At 49.5% G+C, this 15,320-nt stretch overlaps 1 protein-coding gene across 1 annotated transcript; it reads right to left on the bottom strand.

The window, feature by feature from the left end:
• Positions 1-300: 300 nt before the first annotated feature.
• LOC142484929 (E3 ubiquitin-protein ligase RNF114-like) lies at positions 301-11,022 on the bottom strand. Its single transcript, XM_075584180.1, has 6 exons — positions 10,852-11,022; positions 8,310-8,460; positions 2,574-2,674; positions 1,292-1,406; positions 845-952; positions 301-385 (listed from the first exon to the last, which is right to left on the bottom strand). The coding sequence occupies exons 1-6, from the start codon at positions 10,974-10,976 to the stop codon at positions 320-322; spliced, it is 666 nt and encodes a 221-aa protein (XP_075440295.1). The 5' UTR covers positions 10,977-11,022; the 3' UTR covers positions 301-319.
• Between the last annotated feature and the right edge of the window lie 4,298 nt (positions 11,023-15,320).

The raw sequence follows: 15,320 nt of genomic DNA on the forward strand, positions 1-15,320 counted from the left end.
TAACGCCCGGTAACGCCGGCGGCGGGTGGGAACACCCTTATCCTGCCTTGTGCGACTTTCTTTTTAGATTTAGAAAAAGACATTTATGTGGGAATTTCACACCTACAGAAACCTAATCACCTGGAAACACCGACTTATTATATCGCCCGATTTTCAGGGCTGCAAAACAACACCAAAAGGAATCTGTGGAAAGCCTATTGCCAACATCGTTCTAAGCCGGCTACGGGAAGGAATTTGGTACAGGGGGGGGGGGGGGCGCGTCTGGAGCAGGTCAGTTCAAGTCGGGTGCAAAATCAGTAGAAGCAGAAACGGCGACGGTTTATTTATCTCTCAGGGATCGCAATAACGCCTCATTCATCATCGCGTCCTCGTCAGCACTGTAATCCTGGGAGGGAGAAGGGGGAAGAGGGGGGAGGAGAGAAGGGGGGGGGAGAGAAGGGGGGGAGGAGAGAAGGGAGGGGGGAGAAAGGGGGGGGGGGAGAGATTTGGTGTGAAACGGGTACAGAATTAGAGTAGATATGTGCTTTCAATTTACAAACACAGCAAATAACCTGTTGATGAAAGCGTAAATATCAGAACCCCTTCCGGCGCAGCGCGCTCACCCCCGCCCCCCCCCAGAAAATTAGCAGGTAACATTTCATTTTTACGCCACGGAAACAATTTCACCTTTGTAGGAAGCCAAATACAGTGACCCCTGCGAGGATCTGCCCCTTCCCTGCTCCAGGGCCTGACCCCGCGCTCCACGCCAATGCAACTAGTCCGGCTTAACCTCTCGGGCGCCAAGAAAGGTCAGCAACGCATCGCTCTGCAAAGGGCTCAACGGCGAACGCGTTTTCCCACTTACCACGAAGGTGTCGTATGAAAAGCGATGCCTGCGGTTAACGTGCTCCATGAAGTTGGCGCTGCGGTAGCCCGGGTCCCCCCACGGCATGGAGGCACAGATTGGGCACACCTAGTGAAGGGAGCGGGAGGTCAGGAGATTAGGAGTACAAGAGGCAGCTTTGGGCTGGGGCAAATCCAGTCCTCAAGGGTCACCAACAGGTCAGGTTTAATAGATATCCAAGCTTCAGCACAGGTGGCTCCATCGGTCCCAGCTGCGGCCCAGGTGGCTCAATCAGTCGAAGACTGAGCCACCTGTGCTGAAGCAGGGATATCCTTAAAACCTGCCCTGTTTGTGGCAGTGAGGACTGCAGTAGCCCCAGCGGAGTTAGATGAGCCACGAGTATAATGCCGGCTGCTTTGCTCCGTTAGAATTGCAGACACTTTCCGATACTAGAACAGTTCCTCTCACCACTGGGGTCGGGTCCGTGAAGTGGTATTTCCTGCAGTGGTCCACCAAGCCATCCTGGTCCAGGTTCTGTACCCTGCAGTATGGGCAGGTGAAGGTGAAACGGTTTGGGACGTCTCTGAAAGGAAACAGAACAGGCGATAAGCAGAAAACCCCGAGGAGCAGAAACCTTCCAACACACGGCAAGAAATACCACAAATGAGATGGATGAAGATTTGAGAAATAACTACAGGGTCTCAACAGTAAGAATGAGACATCCCTGTAATATGGGGGAGGTGGGGAGTGGATAAGGGAGAGGTGGGGGGGTGGATAAGGGAGAGGTGGGGGGGTGGATAAGGGAGAGGTGGGGGGGTGGATAAGGGAGAGGTGGGGGGGTGGATAAGGGAGAGGTGGGGGGGTGGATAAGGGAGAGGTGGGGGGGTGGATAAGGGAGAGGTGTGCAGGGAGAGATAAGGAGAAGTGGTGCGGGATAGATAAGGAGGTGTGGGGGAGAGATAAGGGAGAAGTGTGGGGGAGAGATAAGAGGGGGAAAGGAAGGCGCGCAGACGCACGGGGGACAGGAAGGCGCGCAGACGCACGGGGGACAGGAAGGCGCGCAGACGCACGGGGGACAGGAAGGCGCGCAGACGCACGGGGGACAGGAAGGCGCGCAGACGCACGGGGGACAGGAAGGCGCGCAGACGCACACGGGACAGGAAGGCGAGCAGACGCTTCAAAGGTAGTGATATCGCTGAGCTCCTCATTCAGCCCATTCAGTAGTAAGCACCGCGGTGCGCTATAGTGGTATTGTGCCCAATGGGAAAACAGATCGGCGTTCATTACACATAATATTATTCTAATTTCCCCCCCGAGAAAAGAATAAATCTCTGTTCCGTTCACAGGAGTTGGGGCTCATGGTGCGCTGCAGGGGTGCCCCCCACCCCTCAACAGGTCAGGTTTTCAGAATATCCCTCTTCAGCGTCAGTGGTTCCAGGAGTCCCAGCGCCGGCGGCTCAATCTTCGACTGAGCCACCTGTGCTGAAGCTGGGATATTCGGAAAACCTGACCTGTTGGTGGGCTTGATGACGGGAGTTGGGCCCCCGGAGGCAATGAGAACTACGTAATGCAGAATGGAGATGCTCAGCTCACCCGCCACAAATCCGCAGAAACTGCGCCCGCCGACATCTCTACCCCATGCAAGGAGAAGGGGCACCCTCCTCCAATCACAATACAGCCAGATACCCCAGGGGTAGAACAAGGCGCAGAGACTGCGGCCTTCACTGGCGGGGTCTGAGAGCGCACTCACCGCGCGTGCTGGGGCTTCGTCACAGACTTAATGCCATCCATTACATAGCTCTGGTATTTGGTACAGGAAGTGGCGTGGAGACGCATCTTCGACAGGTACATCTGGGGGGGGGGGGGGTTAAAAAAAAGTCATGTCAATGGCAAACACATATGGCAGCGGGAGCGAGCTCTGACCTCACAGTCAGTGTATACTCCGACATGGGGGGTGCACGGATCAATTCCAGGGGACCCCCCAATTCACGTTAGTTAAAAACTCCTTAGGCCCGCAATATAGTGGGCGCGCGCCTGTGCGAGCGCCTGTGCGAGCGCCCGTGCACGTGACGCACACATTTTGTGTGTACGGTCCGTGCTGCTGTGAATTACAGGCTTGGAAGGTACAGTGTGTGTGTCACTGGGGAAGGTGTGTGTGTGTGTGTGTGTCTGTGTGTGTGTCTGTGTGTGTGTATATTTATATAAAAATAAAAAAAACACATGCTGTGAGAATAAATTATTTATTAATATTGTATACACGCGCACGCACACGCACGCACACTTACTTTTCGTAGTCTTCCCCGCTCTCGCCCGGCTCCACGCTCACTGCCCTGTGCGGCCCTAGCATACAATGGCTGGCTAAACACAGCCAACTATAACTGACGCGGGCGCCCACTAAGGATTGGCGGCATGGGAGATCGGAGGGGGATGGATTGGGCACGGGAAACCGGAGTGGGGTGGATTGGGCGTGGGAGGGGGGATTGGCACCCTGCGTGTTGGCAACAAGAGCCTCCTTTCTTCTCTTATCTTTCTTGGCTCTGTGTTAAGGACCATTTTCTCAACACCTATTCTCTCCTGGACCCTCTACAATCTGGCCTCCGCACTGCTCACTCCACTGAAACAGCCCTCACTAAAATAACTAATGACCTCTATGCTGCCAAAGACAGAGGTCATTACACTCTGCTCATATTACTCGATATCTCTGCAGCATTTGACACCGTGGACCACCCTCTTCTCCTTCACATTCTCCATACTCTTGGCATTCGTATCAAAGCTCTATCTTGGATCTCATCCAACCTCTCCCATCGTACCTTCAGTGTCTCTTTCGCAAACACCTCCTCCTCTATTGATCTCCCTGTGGGGGTACCCCAGGGCTCTGTCCTGGGACCCCTTCTCTTTCCTCTGTACACACTCTCTCTAGGTGACCTAATCATATCTCTTGGGTTCAAATATCACATCTATGCTGACGACACACAAATTTACTTTTCTACCCCTGACCTTACACCTGCTGTACAGACCAAAGTTTCTGAATGTCTCTCTGGAATATCATCCTGGATGGCCCTCCGCCTCTGCCCCTCCTTACATCTCAGCCCCAATTTCTCACTATACACCATCCCGACTCTTGCGTTCTGCTCAAGGATGTCTTCTCTCTACCCCTTCTGTATCTAAAGCTCTCTCCCGCCTTAAACCTCTCTCACTGTCTGCCCCACACCTCTGGAATGCCCTTCCCCTATAAACCAGACTAGCACCCACTCTATCCACCTTTAAGACACACCTGCTTAAGGAAGCATATGAGTAGCTCGATGGCTGATAAATAACACCTCATACATTAACCTTTGCCCGTTGCAGACGCACTTACCAGAATGCCCTCCTACTGTCTCTGTACGTTCTTCCTACCAACAAACTTAGATTGTAAGCTCTTCAGAGCAGGGACTACTTTTCCTAAATGTTACTTTTACTATATGTCTGAAGCACTTCTCTCCTTTGTGTTATTTATAACATTTGTTATTTATACGATTGTCACGTATCACTGCTGTGAAGCGCTATGTACATTAATGGCGCTATATAAAGACATACCTACCAGGTGACGTAAGGATATAGACCACAATACAACACTGCTGCGGCACACCAGTCGGTAAATAATTCATGCATTATGACTGCGTCAATGTTTCGATGCATTATTCACACCTTCATCAGGACTTACTGAAACGTTGACGCAGCCATAATACATATGCAGCATTTTGTACATCATGGCAAAGAACCCAGAAATCTCTCCAGCAGCCAAACATCTGCTTAGGTGAGCTGACCTCTAACCTGTTTATCTACAGAGGGTGCACTTGCAATTAATTTCCAGAGAAACAAATCCAAATCTTTGCGTTTAGCACTGTTAGATTAGGTTGTGAAATGGTTTAGAAAAAGTTGATTTGTGGCCAGCTACGTGGGATTGCAACTGCAGACTCTCAGCAATAACATGCAAAATTCCCCTCATCTACGGGTTTCTCTACTGGGGTTTGCCGTGGGTTCCAGTGATTAATGGTTCATAGGGAATAATGAAGGTAATAATGTTTCTGTGAGAGGCATTCTAGCTAGAAGTCAGCAGACACTCAGTAAAGAGTTAAATAGGGCTGTTCCTAACATCCCCCCCCTCCTCCTCCTCAAGAACCTTCATCATTTATTCTGTTGGGCTCGGCATAGAACTCCGGGGAACTCAAATGGAAACCCCGGTCATTTCTGGGAGGTGGAATTTCCGGAACGACAAAGACGGGGAAGCCCAGAATTATTTCAAATGCCATCAACACACGTACAAAAATCGCAATGCAGCAGCTCAGGGGGATGTGTGAGTCCTCCCGTGCTGCTGCTGCTGCTGCTGCCTTGAATTCACACGAGAAAAGGCAGAGTAGCTTCTTTTTCTACAAATTTATAGCACGAAGGCCAAGATTTCATAAACGGGGTTATTAAATGGTTGCCATTAACCCCCTTGAGTACCCCGTGGCGTAGCTACGCTGTCGTAGTAGCAGCGTGATGGGCTTTTTGCTAATTTTCTCGGAGAGATCTCGAGGTGATCGGAAAAGGAACGCAAGAGGACACTCCCCCCCCCCCCCATCCCCGTTCCCATCATCAGCGACGTCGCAATCATGTGATCGCGTCTGCGCAATGTGCCGGAGCGGCTGTGGCCCTTCGGCATTCAAAGGGTTAATACAACAATTATATAAGTGGGTGGTCCCCCTGAGCTAAACTACTCGAAAGTTAGGTTACTGTGTTTAAATCGCTCTCCCGGGGAACTAAAATGGCTGCCAAGTATCAAGCCGATATGAAGCTAACCCGCTAGTGTAGATTTGTAGGTCAAAGTTCGAGCATCAGTATTCATCCAGGAGATGTGTAGATCAGGAGTGGTCAACTCCAGTCCTCAAGGGCCACCGACAGGCCAGGTACTATGGATATCCCTGCTTCAGCACAGGTTGCCCAATCAGTGGTTCAGTCAAAGACTGAGCCACCTGTGCTGAAGCAGGGATATCCGTAATACCTGGCTTGGCGGTAGCCATTTTAGACTGGAGCTGGTCACCGCTGGTGTAGATACATTTTGAGTTGTGATGCCTTCTACAGAATTCTTCTTAGATGACATTATATAGTGTACAGAGCATTGAAAATCTCCCAGGAGACACCGGTTCAGTTTCTAAGGTTGCGTCCATAGACACTGCAGCCGTGCGGAGGCTGAGGGGAAGCGGGTGCTTTCCCTGGCCTTAATACGCGCGCCGTCCGGGGGCGTGTCTATGGGCGGGCCAGTGACGTCACGGAGCTGAGGGCAAACCGCTCACGTGACCGCTGTATCGCGCAAGAAATCAGTTTTAACCCCCTTCCACGCGCACACGCCTGCACGCTGTATAGACGCGATCACGGTCTTTAAGCAGTCTGATCGCTCAGCGTGCGTCCGCGCGGTCTGTCCTTCTATGGAAGCAGCCTACAAAGCATTTTCATGTTGGTGCCGAGAAGTTCACAGCCTACAATAATTCTACATATTTAACAGCTATGCAAATGTTGGCTAAATAGGACCGATTACAGCCATTATATAATCAGATTGCAAGCTCTTCGGAGCAGGGACTCCTCTTCCTTAATGTTACTTTTATGTCTGAAGCACTTATTCCCATGTCCTGTTATTTATATGATTACCCCGTGTATTACTGCTGTGACGCGCTATGTACATTAATGGCGCTATATAAATACATACAATACATACGGCTTTTGTCCGCAACTACTTTATAGGCCTCATAACTTACAAGGAAGCGCGAATTCCCCATTTACACCAATCAGGTCAAAGTGTTCAAATAGTTTGCAGACAACAAAAAAAGGCAAATTTTTTGGGAGCCCTTTCCAAAACGCACTTATTCAAATCAGAAAATAGAGGCCAATCTGACATTGGAGTAGATGGTGAGGCGAGAATGTGTAGGCCCTGGTGGGGCGAGAATGTGTAGGCCCTGGTGGGGCGAGAATGTGTAGGCCCTGGTGGGGCGAGAATGTGTAGGCCCTGGTGAGGCGAGAATGTGTAGGCCCTGGTGAGGCGAGAATGTGTAGGCCCTGGTGGGGCGAGGATGTGTAGGCCCTGGTGGGGCGAGGATGTGTAGGCCCTGGTGAGGCGAGAATGTGTAGGCCCTGGTGGGGCGAGAATGTGTAGGCCCTGGTGAGGCGAGAATGTGTAGGCCCTGGTGAGGCGAGGATGTGTAGGCCCTGGTGAGGCGAGAATGTGTAGGCCCTGGTGGGGCGAGGATGTGTAGGCCCTGGTGAGGCGAGAATGTGTAGGCCCTGGTGGGGCGAGAATGTGTAGGCCCTGGTGGGGCGAGGATGTGTAGGCCCTGGTGGGGCGAGGATGTGTAGGCCCTGGTGAGGCGAGAATGTGTAGGCCCTGGTGGGGCGAGAATGTGTAGGCCCTGGTGAGGCGAGAATGTGTAGGCCCTGGTGGGGCGAGGATGTGTAGGCCCTGGTGGGGCGAGGATGTGTAGGCCCTGGTGAGGCGAGAATGTGTAGGCCCTGGTGAGGCGAGGATGTGTAGGCCCTGGTGGGGCGAGGATGTGTAGGCCCTGGTGAGGCGAGAATGTGTAGGCCCTGGTGAGGCGAGGATGTGTAGGCCCTGGTGAGGCGAGAATGTGTAGGCCCTGGTGGGGCGAGGATGTGTAGGCCCTGGTGGGGCGAGGATGTGTAGGCCCTGGTGGAGCGAGGATGTGTAGGCCCTGGTGGGGCGAGGATGTGTAGGCCCTGGTGGGGCGAGGATGTGTAGGCCCTGGTGGGGCGAGGATGTGTAGGCCCTGGTGGGGCGAGAATGTGTAGGCCCTGGTGGGGCGAGGATGTGTAGGCCCTGGTGGGGCGAGGATGTGTAGGCCCTGGTGGGGCGAGGATGTGTAGGCCCTGGTGGGGCGAGGATGTGTAGGCCCTGGTGGGGCGAGGATGTGTAGGCCCTGGTGGGGCGAGGATGTGTAGGCCCTGGTGGGGCGAGGATGTGTAGGCCCTGGTGAGGCGAGAATGTGCAGGCCCTGGTGGGGCGAGGATGTGTAGGCCCTGGTGGGGCGAGGATGTGTAGGCCCTGGTGGGGCGAGGATGTGTAGGCCCTGGTGGGGCGAGGATGTGTAGGCCCTGGTGGGGCGAGGATGTGTAGGCCCTGGTGGGGCGAGGATGTGTAGGCCCTGGTGGGGCGAGGATGTGTAGGCCCTGGTGAGGCGAGAATGTGTAGGCCCTGGTGGGGCGTATTGTGTCACAATTAGAACACGAATCCCAACCCGCAATCATAACCCTTACCCCTAAATGACATCCTAAACCATACCCAACCTCCCATCCTAACCCTTACCCCATATGAGAGCTTACCCAACAGTGTCAGAGTCCTAAAAACCTTGTGGAAAATAAATAAGGGATAGGGGGAGATTATAGAGCGGCTGTCGGGTAAATAGACAGTTCCATAATAAATAGCATTATCAGTGCTTTTGTTTGACTGTTAACCTACTTTCTTATTGCAGCCTTTGCATGTCGTCTCAATGGCTTCCATCTGCTTCTCCAGTTCTACGGCCCTCTTATCGGGAGCCAACGTACTACGACACACACCACATATCGGGTGCTTCAGCTTCAGACATTCCTGCAGGCACGAGGTACAGAATCTGCAATGGGAGAAGTGGGGCTCATTCAGAGAACACACAACCCTTCGCACAGCGCTACTGGTCAGGTTGGCACTGCATGCGTTAACCGGGGTGGCCAACTGCAGTCCTCAAGGGCCAACAACAGGTCAGGTTTTCAGGATATCCCTGCTTCCGCACAGGTTGTTCAATCTGTGGCTCAGTTGTGCTGAAGCAGGGATATCCTGAAAACCTGACCTGTTGGTGGCCCTTGAGGACTGGAGTTGGCCGCCCCTGTGTTATCATCTTACAACAGCCAACACCACAAACGTGTAAGTAAAAACATAAGTCTGATGTTCATGCTCCTGTGCAAAAGTGAAAAAGTTTGAAAGCTTCTCACAGGGAAGGGGTCTCAGTTCCGAACGCGTCGGGTTCTGACAGTAAACACCTCCCACATCCTGGCATTTTTACTTAAGTGGGGTTTCCATCCAGAAAATGGATTTGATCTTGTTCAGTGGCAATTTCAACAGGGGTTTTCCACATTAACCAACAAGCATCCACAACAGCCCTGTGTGTTTGTACTGTGACTGCAAGATCTGCGCGCACACACTCAATTCCAGTCCTCAAACCCCTCCAACAGGTCAGGTTTTCAGGATATCCAAGCTTTACCACAGTTGGCTCAATCAGAGGCTCAGTCTAAGACTGAGCAGCACCGTGGTCAATACTGCACACGATACATAAAGCTTGGCCCCTGCAGACGCACTTACCAGAACGCCCTCCTACTGTCTCTGTACGTTCTCCCCACCAATTAGATTGTAAGCTCCTCGGAGCAGGGACTCCTCTTCCGAAATGTTACTTTTATGTTTGAAGCGCTTATTCCCATGATCTGTTATTTGTATTACTTGTTATTTATATGATTGTCACGTGTATTACTAATGTGAAGCGCCATGTACACTAATGGCGCTATATAAATAAAGACATACATACATACAAACCCTGACCTGTTGGGTGGCAGGAGTCGAGCACCCCTGAACTATAGTATGCAAACAATACATGCATAGTTACACAGATTGTAGATGGGTAGAAAGATACAAATGATATAGATACACAAATGTAATAGAAAAAGTAATCTGCATCCCAAAAACTATACAGGTGTTCCACAAGTACCAGGACATTGTCCAATGATTACAAGGGGATAGTAGGAAATAATGCTTGCTATCTCATTATTTAAAAGCACACCATTAGAAAATATAGGGTCCACCACAACTTCATCTATCTCAAAAGAACCAGATACTGTAGTTACATAGTTGCATACATGCTCCGGTCCCATTGCGTACGTTAATGCGGGGTATGCCTGTAGTTACATAGTTACATACATGCTCCGGTCCCATTGCGTACGTTAATGCGGTGTATGCCTGTACACGTTCTGCATCGTATGGTTCTCCAATATAATAAACCCACGCGTTAAAATCCACACCATCAATATTTAAGTAGTCTAGCAATAATTTAGCACTGGCTTCTTCCGTGTCCGCACCACAGATTAGCAGCTTTAATGAATAAAATACTATGGTTACTAGCTGCCAGGCATCAGTTTTAATAAAGGGAGTTTCAGAAGGGGAGGCGTGCAACACATTATCTATGAGAGGGGTGGAAGTGACAGCGGATCAGGGACTTCCTGCTCTTAGTTTCAGTTCTCAGGAAATGAAAGGGAATGGGGTTTTTTTTTTTTGATTCTCCATCTAATAAACCCCAAATATAGAAAAACTATGGGGGGAAAAAACAAGAAATGCACAACCTGGGGGCAGCGCCACGCTGATATTATTCATATAATAATACTGGTCATAATAATAGATATTATTGTATGTATATCTTCATTTATATAGCACCATCCAGGTACACAGCGCGTCACAGCAGTGACACACGGGGCAATCATATAACACATAGTGGGAATAAGCGCTTCAGACATGACAGCATCAATAGGAAGGGGGGAGGGCTGCCCCAAAGAGCTTGCAATCTAATGTGTTATTGTTGATAGACAGGCTGTGCATGCCGCTGTGTGGCACTATGAGTCACTCAGTCTGCTCGCACATAATCACTATAATAATCACTATAATAATCACTATAATAATCACAATTCTGACAGTCGTCGTCCCCCCTCCACCCAGGAAGTGCCAGGATTAAGGTTCCCCCCCCCCCCCCCCCCCGACAGTGCCAGGATTAAGGTCCCCCCCCCCCCCCCCCGACAGTGCCAGGATTAAGGTCCCCCCCCCCCGACAGTGCCAGGATTAAGGTCCCCCCCCCCACACCGACAGTGCCAGGATTAAGGTCCCCCCCCCCACACCGACAGTGCCAGGATTAAGGTGTCCCCCCCCGACAGTGCCAGGATTAAGTACCACCCCCCTCATCCACCGGAAAGTGGCCGGAGGGGTCACTTACATGTGTCCGCACGTCACCTTGTAGGGGCTGTCGAAGACCTCCAGGCAGATGGGACACATGAACCTGTCCATGGGGTCGGTGTCCCGGGCCCCCCCGGAGCTCTGCCTGCGCAGCTCCCCCGCCATCACCGCTCCGTGCTTCACCCGCCACTTCCGCCAACACCCACTGACGTCACAGAGCGAGAGCGTTCCAAGCCTCGCTCTGGTGTGTGTGTGTGTGTGTGTGTGTGTGTGTGTGTGTGTGTGTGTGTGTGTGTGTGTGTGTGTGTGTGTGTGTGTGTGTGTGTGTGTGTGTGTGTGTGTGTGTGTGTGTGTGTGTGTGTGTGTGTGTGTGTGTGTGTGTGTTTTCTATATACTATTATATTAATATTGTAATAATATACCAGTATATTAGTATAGTGTGTGTTATAATAACACACTTGTTAAATAATAAGGGGGGGAGTAGGGAATTGAGGTTCAGAATTAAGAAGATGGGAGAGAGAGGGGGGGGGGGGGAGTTAGTCCCATCATTGTATATGTCCATATTCATGATAACATAGTGTCTGCCAGGCAATGAAGTTCACATCCGGTCAATCATATCAATTATATTTATATTTACACTTTCCAATCCTGAAAGGTTCTTTTTAAAGGCCCAGGGCACCCATGCTCTGCAGACCACACGCATCCTCTTCTCTTTACACCCCTACACTCACCCTCTTTTTCACAAGCACACACCACCCACACTTCTTACACACTCCATATTTACCCTCACGCATCATACACCGCCTTTTACTCACCACATTTATCCCCCTGCTCATGAGCAGCCTCACCCTCTTAATCATAAACACCACAAATGAACCCCCCCTCATTCTCGTACACCATACCCTTCCCCCACAAAAGCCCCAGTTTCCCCCTCCCTATCACACTCTCCTTCCCATACAAGCCATCACCCCCTGTCACTCTTTGAAAGCCCACTGGTGTGGAGTCAGTCTTCTTCACCAGAAGGCAATCGCACTTACCCATTTTAGGTCTTACTATTTATTTACAAGGCGCTAAGAGCCTCTGCAGTGCAGTATAATAGTAGTGAGAGAAAATAATAACATAATACCAAGTGGTGCTACTATAGCGTGCAGTCTACTTCTACTGTTCTACTATAGCGTGCAGTTTCTTTATCTACTAAACAAAGGAACAATATGGTATGTATTCGTTTTTATTATACAACAATATAGCTCATTGGTTTGTAACGATAAACACTTCATATGTCTTTAAGAAATTCTGACAGAATGCACGTGAGGGTTAAACTGACAGAAGTGGACCACAGATCACCGGTAGACTGCACGCTATAGTAGCGAATGCACAGTAGACCACGGATCACCGGTAGACTGCACGCTATAGTAACGAATGCACGGTAGACCACAGATCACCGGTAGACTGCACGCTATAGTAGCATCCTACCAAGTTACCACTGATAGAATAGGTAGGGGAAACACTATATCTAAAAACGTACAATCTAGATGAAAGAAGGGGAAATAATTCAACATTTCTTGTAGGAATGCAAGGCTGGATGTGGCCCTACAAAGCTGCACCCTAAAACAAGTGCATTATTCACTATTGTAATTTACACTATAGTGCAGAATACTAATACATGCCGTTTAAACACTATATGATCTTACTGAGACTGGAACACCGTGAGGTGTTGAGATGTGAATAGGTTTCTGATTGCTCTTGGCTTCATTATACCTTGCATGGTCAATGGGTTTCATTTAATTTTGAATACATTACCACATGACTGTGTCTGGTTTATTAGTGAAACATGCATTTAAAAAAACCTTTATATTATGATTTGCAATATGAGGGGTACACAGAGTAAAAAAAGGGGGAGGGGGGAAGGTTGCAAAATTACACAGAATTAAAATTAACAGTACACACGAGAGTACAAAAAGAGTGTAAGGTACTGATAATCAAACACACCCTACCAGAGGTACAGTGACTGAACAATTGAAGACATAATATTTTAAGTAGCAATCTACCCTAACTAACCTCCATGTATTTTTTTTTTTTTACATGATTGGAACTGGGGAGTCCTCCAAAAACATGCTATTTTAATCTTTCTACCCCCTTTGTATCTAAAGCCCTCTCCCGCCTTAAACCTTTTTCACTGACTGCCCCACACCTCTGGAATGCCCTTCCCCTCAGTACCCGACTAGCACCCTCTCTATCCACCTTTAAGACCCACCTTAAGACACACTTGCTTAAAGAAGCATATGAATAGCACTGTGGATATTCTGAACACATGATACATAAAGCTTGGCCCCCTGCAGACGCACTTACCAGAACTCCCTCCTACTGTCTCTGTACGTTCTCCCTACCTACCAATTAGAATGTAAGCTCCTCGGGGCAGGGACTCCTCTTCCGAAATGTTACTTTTATGTCTGAAGCACTTATTCCCATGATCTGTTATTTATATTATCTGTTATTTATTTGATTACCACATGTATTACTACTGTGAAGCGCTATGTACATTAATGGCGCTATATAAATAAAGACATACAATACAATACAATACAATCACTAGGGACCCCCCAGTTCTGTAGATACTTACTGGGGAAGTTACTGGTATTACTTCCTGGTTTTTAAAAGGGATTTAAATGGCCGACCAATAGGAAGCCAGCACCAGTGATGTTGCAACTTCACTGGTATGTCCGGAACTGGGGACTTCCCAGAGATGAAAATAGTGGTGTTTGGCTCAGGGGAACTCCCGGATCCCGCCCTCAGAAGACAATGTGGGAAACAAAATAGCAGGAACTGCTACTTTTAACTCTATATCCCGACCCTACTTTGAATTGGTGATCAGATGACAAGTGATTCTATTATAGAGTTGGCGTCTCGCCCGTTCTGCACAATCGCGCCTAAGTGTCAGTAAAATGGTGCATGGATTCATGGAGAAAAGGAGCAGCGTGATTTATTTTGTTAGCTGTTCTTCATTTAAAGGAAGTACTATGGCAGCAGTAGCAATGTCCTGTCCTCAAGGGCCGTCGTCAGGTTTTAAGGATATCCCTGCTTCAGCACAGGTGGTGCAGTCTTCGACTGAGCCATTGATTGAGCCACCTGTGCTGAAGCAGGGATAGCCTTAAAACCTGACCAGTTGGTGGCCCTTGAGGACTGGAGTTGGCCACGCCTGAATCATGGTGTTGAATACTGTTTAATGTTTAACTCATTTGCTGCCAGCAGAGCCACCAACACAATTCTGTTGGCCTAATGTAACATATCACATGCGGTCAGAAAATATCTTGAATAACAGGCGAGATAATCGACTCGATCAGATAAGCAAAAACAGGTTGAGCTTGAAGCATCTAGAATTTGGTTAAACTGGGGTGTGGCTGCTCTGGTAACTCGGAAAATGTGGGCTCGAGTTGGAACGAAAAATATATTTTGTGGTTGTGAAATGACACAGAACCATGTGGATTAGAAAATAATGGCAAAAAATGTTAAAAGAAGAACATGGCCTAATACTCAAAATACCTGGTTAGGTCAGCACTCTGTAATAGAGAAAAAAAAATGCACTTTCATGTTCCTTTTCATTTTAACAAGAATTCTTCTTTAAATCGGCAAAACAAGCCGTTTTTTTAATGTTTGACATTGGATTGAAGCAGGGGGTCTCCGGATCTGAACCCCATTCATTTCAGCTCCGGGGACCCCCTGCTTCCGGTAATACTTAACTTCGCTCGGCAAGCGGGGTTCATGTAATGGCGGAGTTTCAAAGCTCGCGTGTCCTGTGGCCAATAGGAAGCCGTGAGGTCATCAGGTTCGTCTTCCTATTGGCCCGGGAGACGAGGGAGCTTTACACCCCAGCGAGCTCAGCCGGAGCGGGTACCGCCCCCCTACGGAGTGAAGTATCTCTGGGAAGCTGGGGTTCCCTCGAGCTGAAATGAATGGGGTACAGCACCGGAGACCCTCTGCATCAACACTGTGTTCAAAATGTAAAACATCACAAATTGCTCCTTTAATGTACAGAAAAACACAAAATCAAGAGGGATTAGTCTGCAGACCCACATAGTTACCACAGCACAATGAGCAACGTTGCAAGGCCCCTTGGCCAATGTCTCGATTACTGGGTGCTGATCCAACCTGGTATTTTGTTACTACACGCGCCCAGTGGTAGGGACGCAGGATCATAGCACCCGTTGATGTTGCTATATCACAAACCGGTGGGTGTAAGTGCTACCATTATGCTCTAAGGCTAACGCCACGCTGCAGTCGGTGGCGCACGCGGCCACGTGCTGGTCCGCGCTGCCTCCTTCTGACAGGGCTGACTGCGTGCTGTGACACGTCAGGCTGCCGGAGCTGCAAGCTTCTGGTGATTTGCAGCGCTGACGCGTCACGTGGTAATACTCAAATCATTCCCAAACGTCCAGCCCCGGTACCTTGGCTAGAAGGGAATGTAAGATGTAGGTTTGTGTATGTATGTTGAGTTAAAGCAGGAATATATAA

This window comes from Ascaphus truei, unplaced genomic scaffold (assembly GCF_040206685.1).
Source record: "Ascaphus truei isolate aAscTru1 unplaced genomic scaffold, aAscTru1.hap1 HAP1_SCAFFOLD_471, whole genome shotgun sequence".
Classification (NCBI taxonomy): Eukaryota; Metazoa; Chordata; class Amphibia; order Anura; family Ascaphidae; genus Ascaphus; species Ascaphus truei.

Coding starts and splice junctions, on each gene's coding strand:
- LOC142484929 (XM_075584180.1), bottom strand. CDS start 10,976: ATGGCGGGGGAGCTGCGCAGGCAGAGCTCCGGGGGGGCCCGGGACACC. Junction 8,461..10,851: donor AAGGTGACGTGCGGACACAT/GTAAGTGACCCC, acceptor CTCCCATTGCAG/ATTCTGTACCTCGTGCCTGC. Junction 1,407..2,573: donor ACGAAGCCCCAGCACGCGCG/GTGAGTGCGCTC, acceptor GTTTCCTTTCAG/AGACGTCCCAAACCGTTTCA.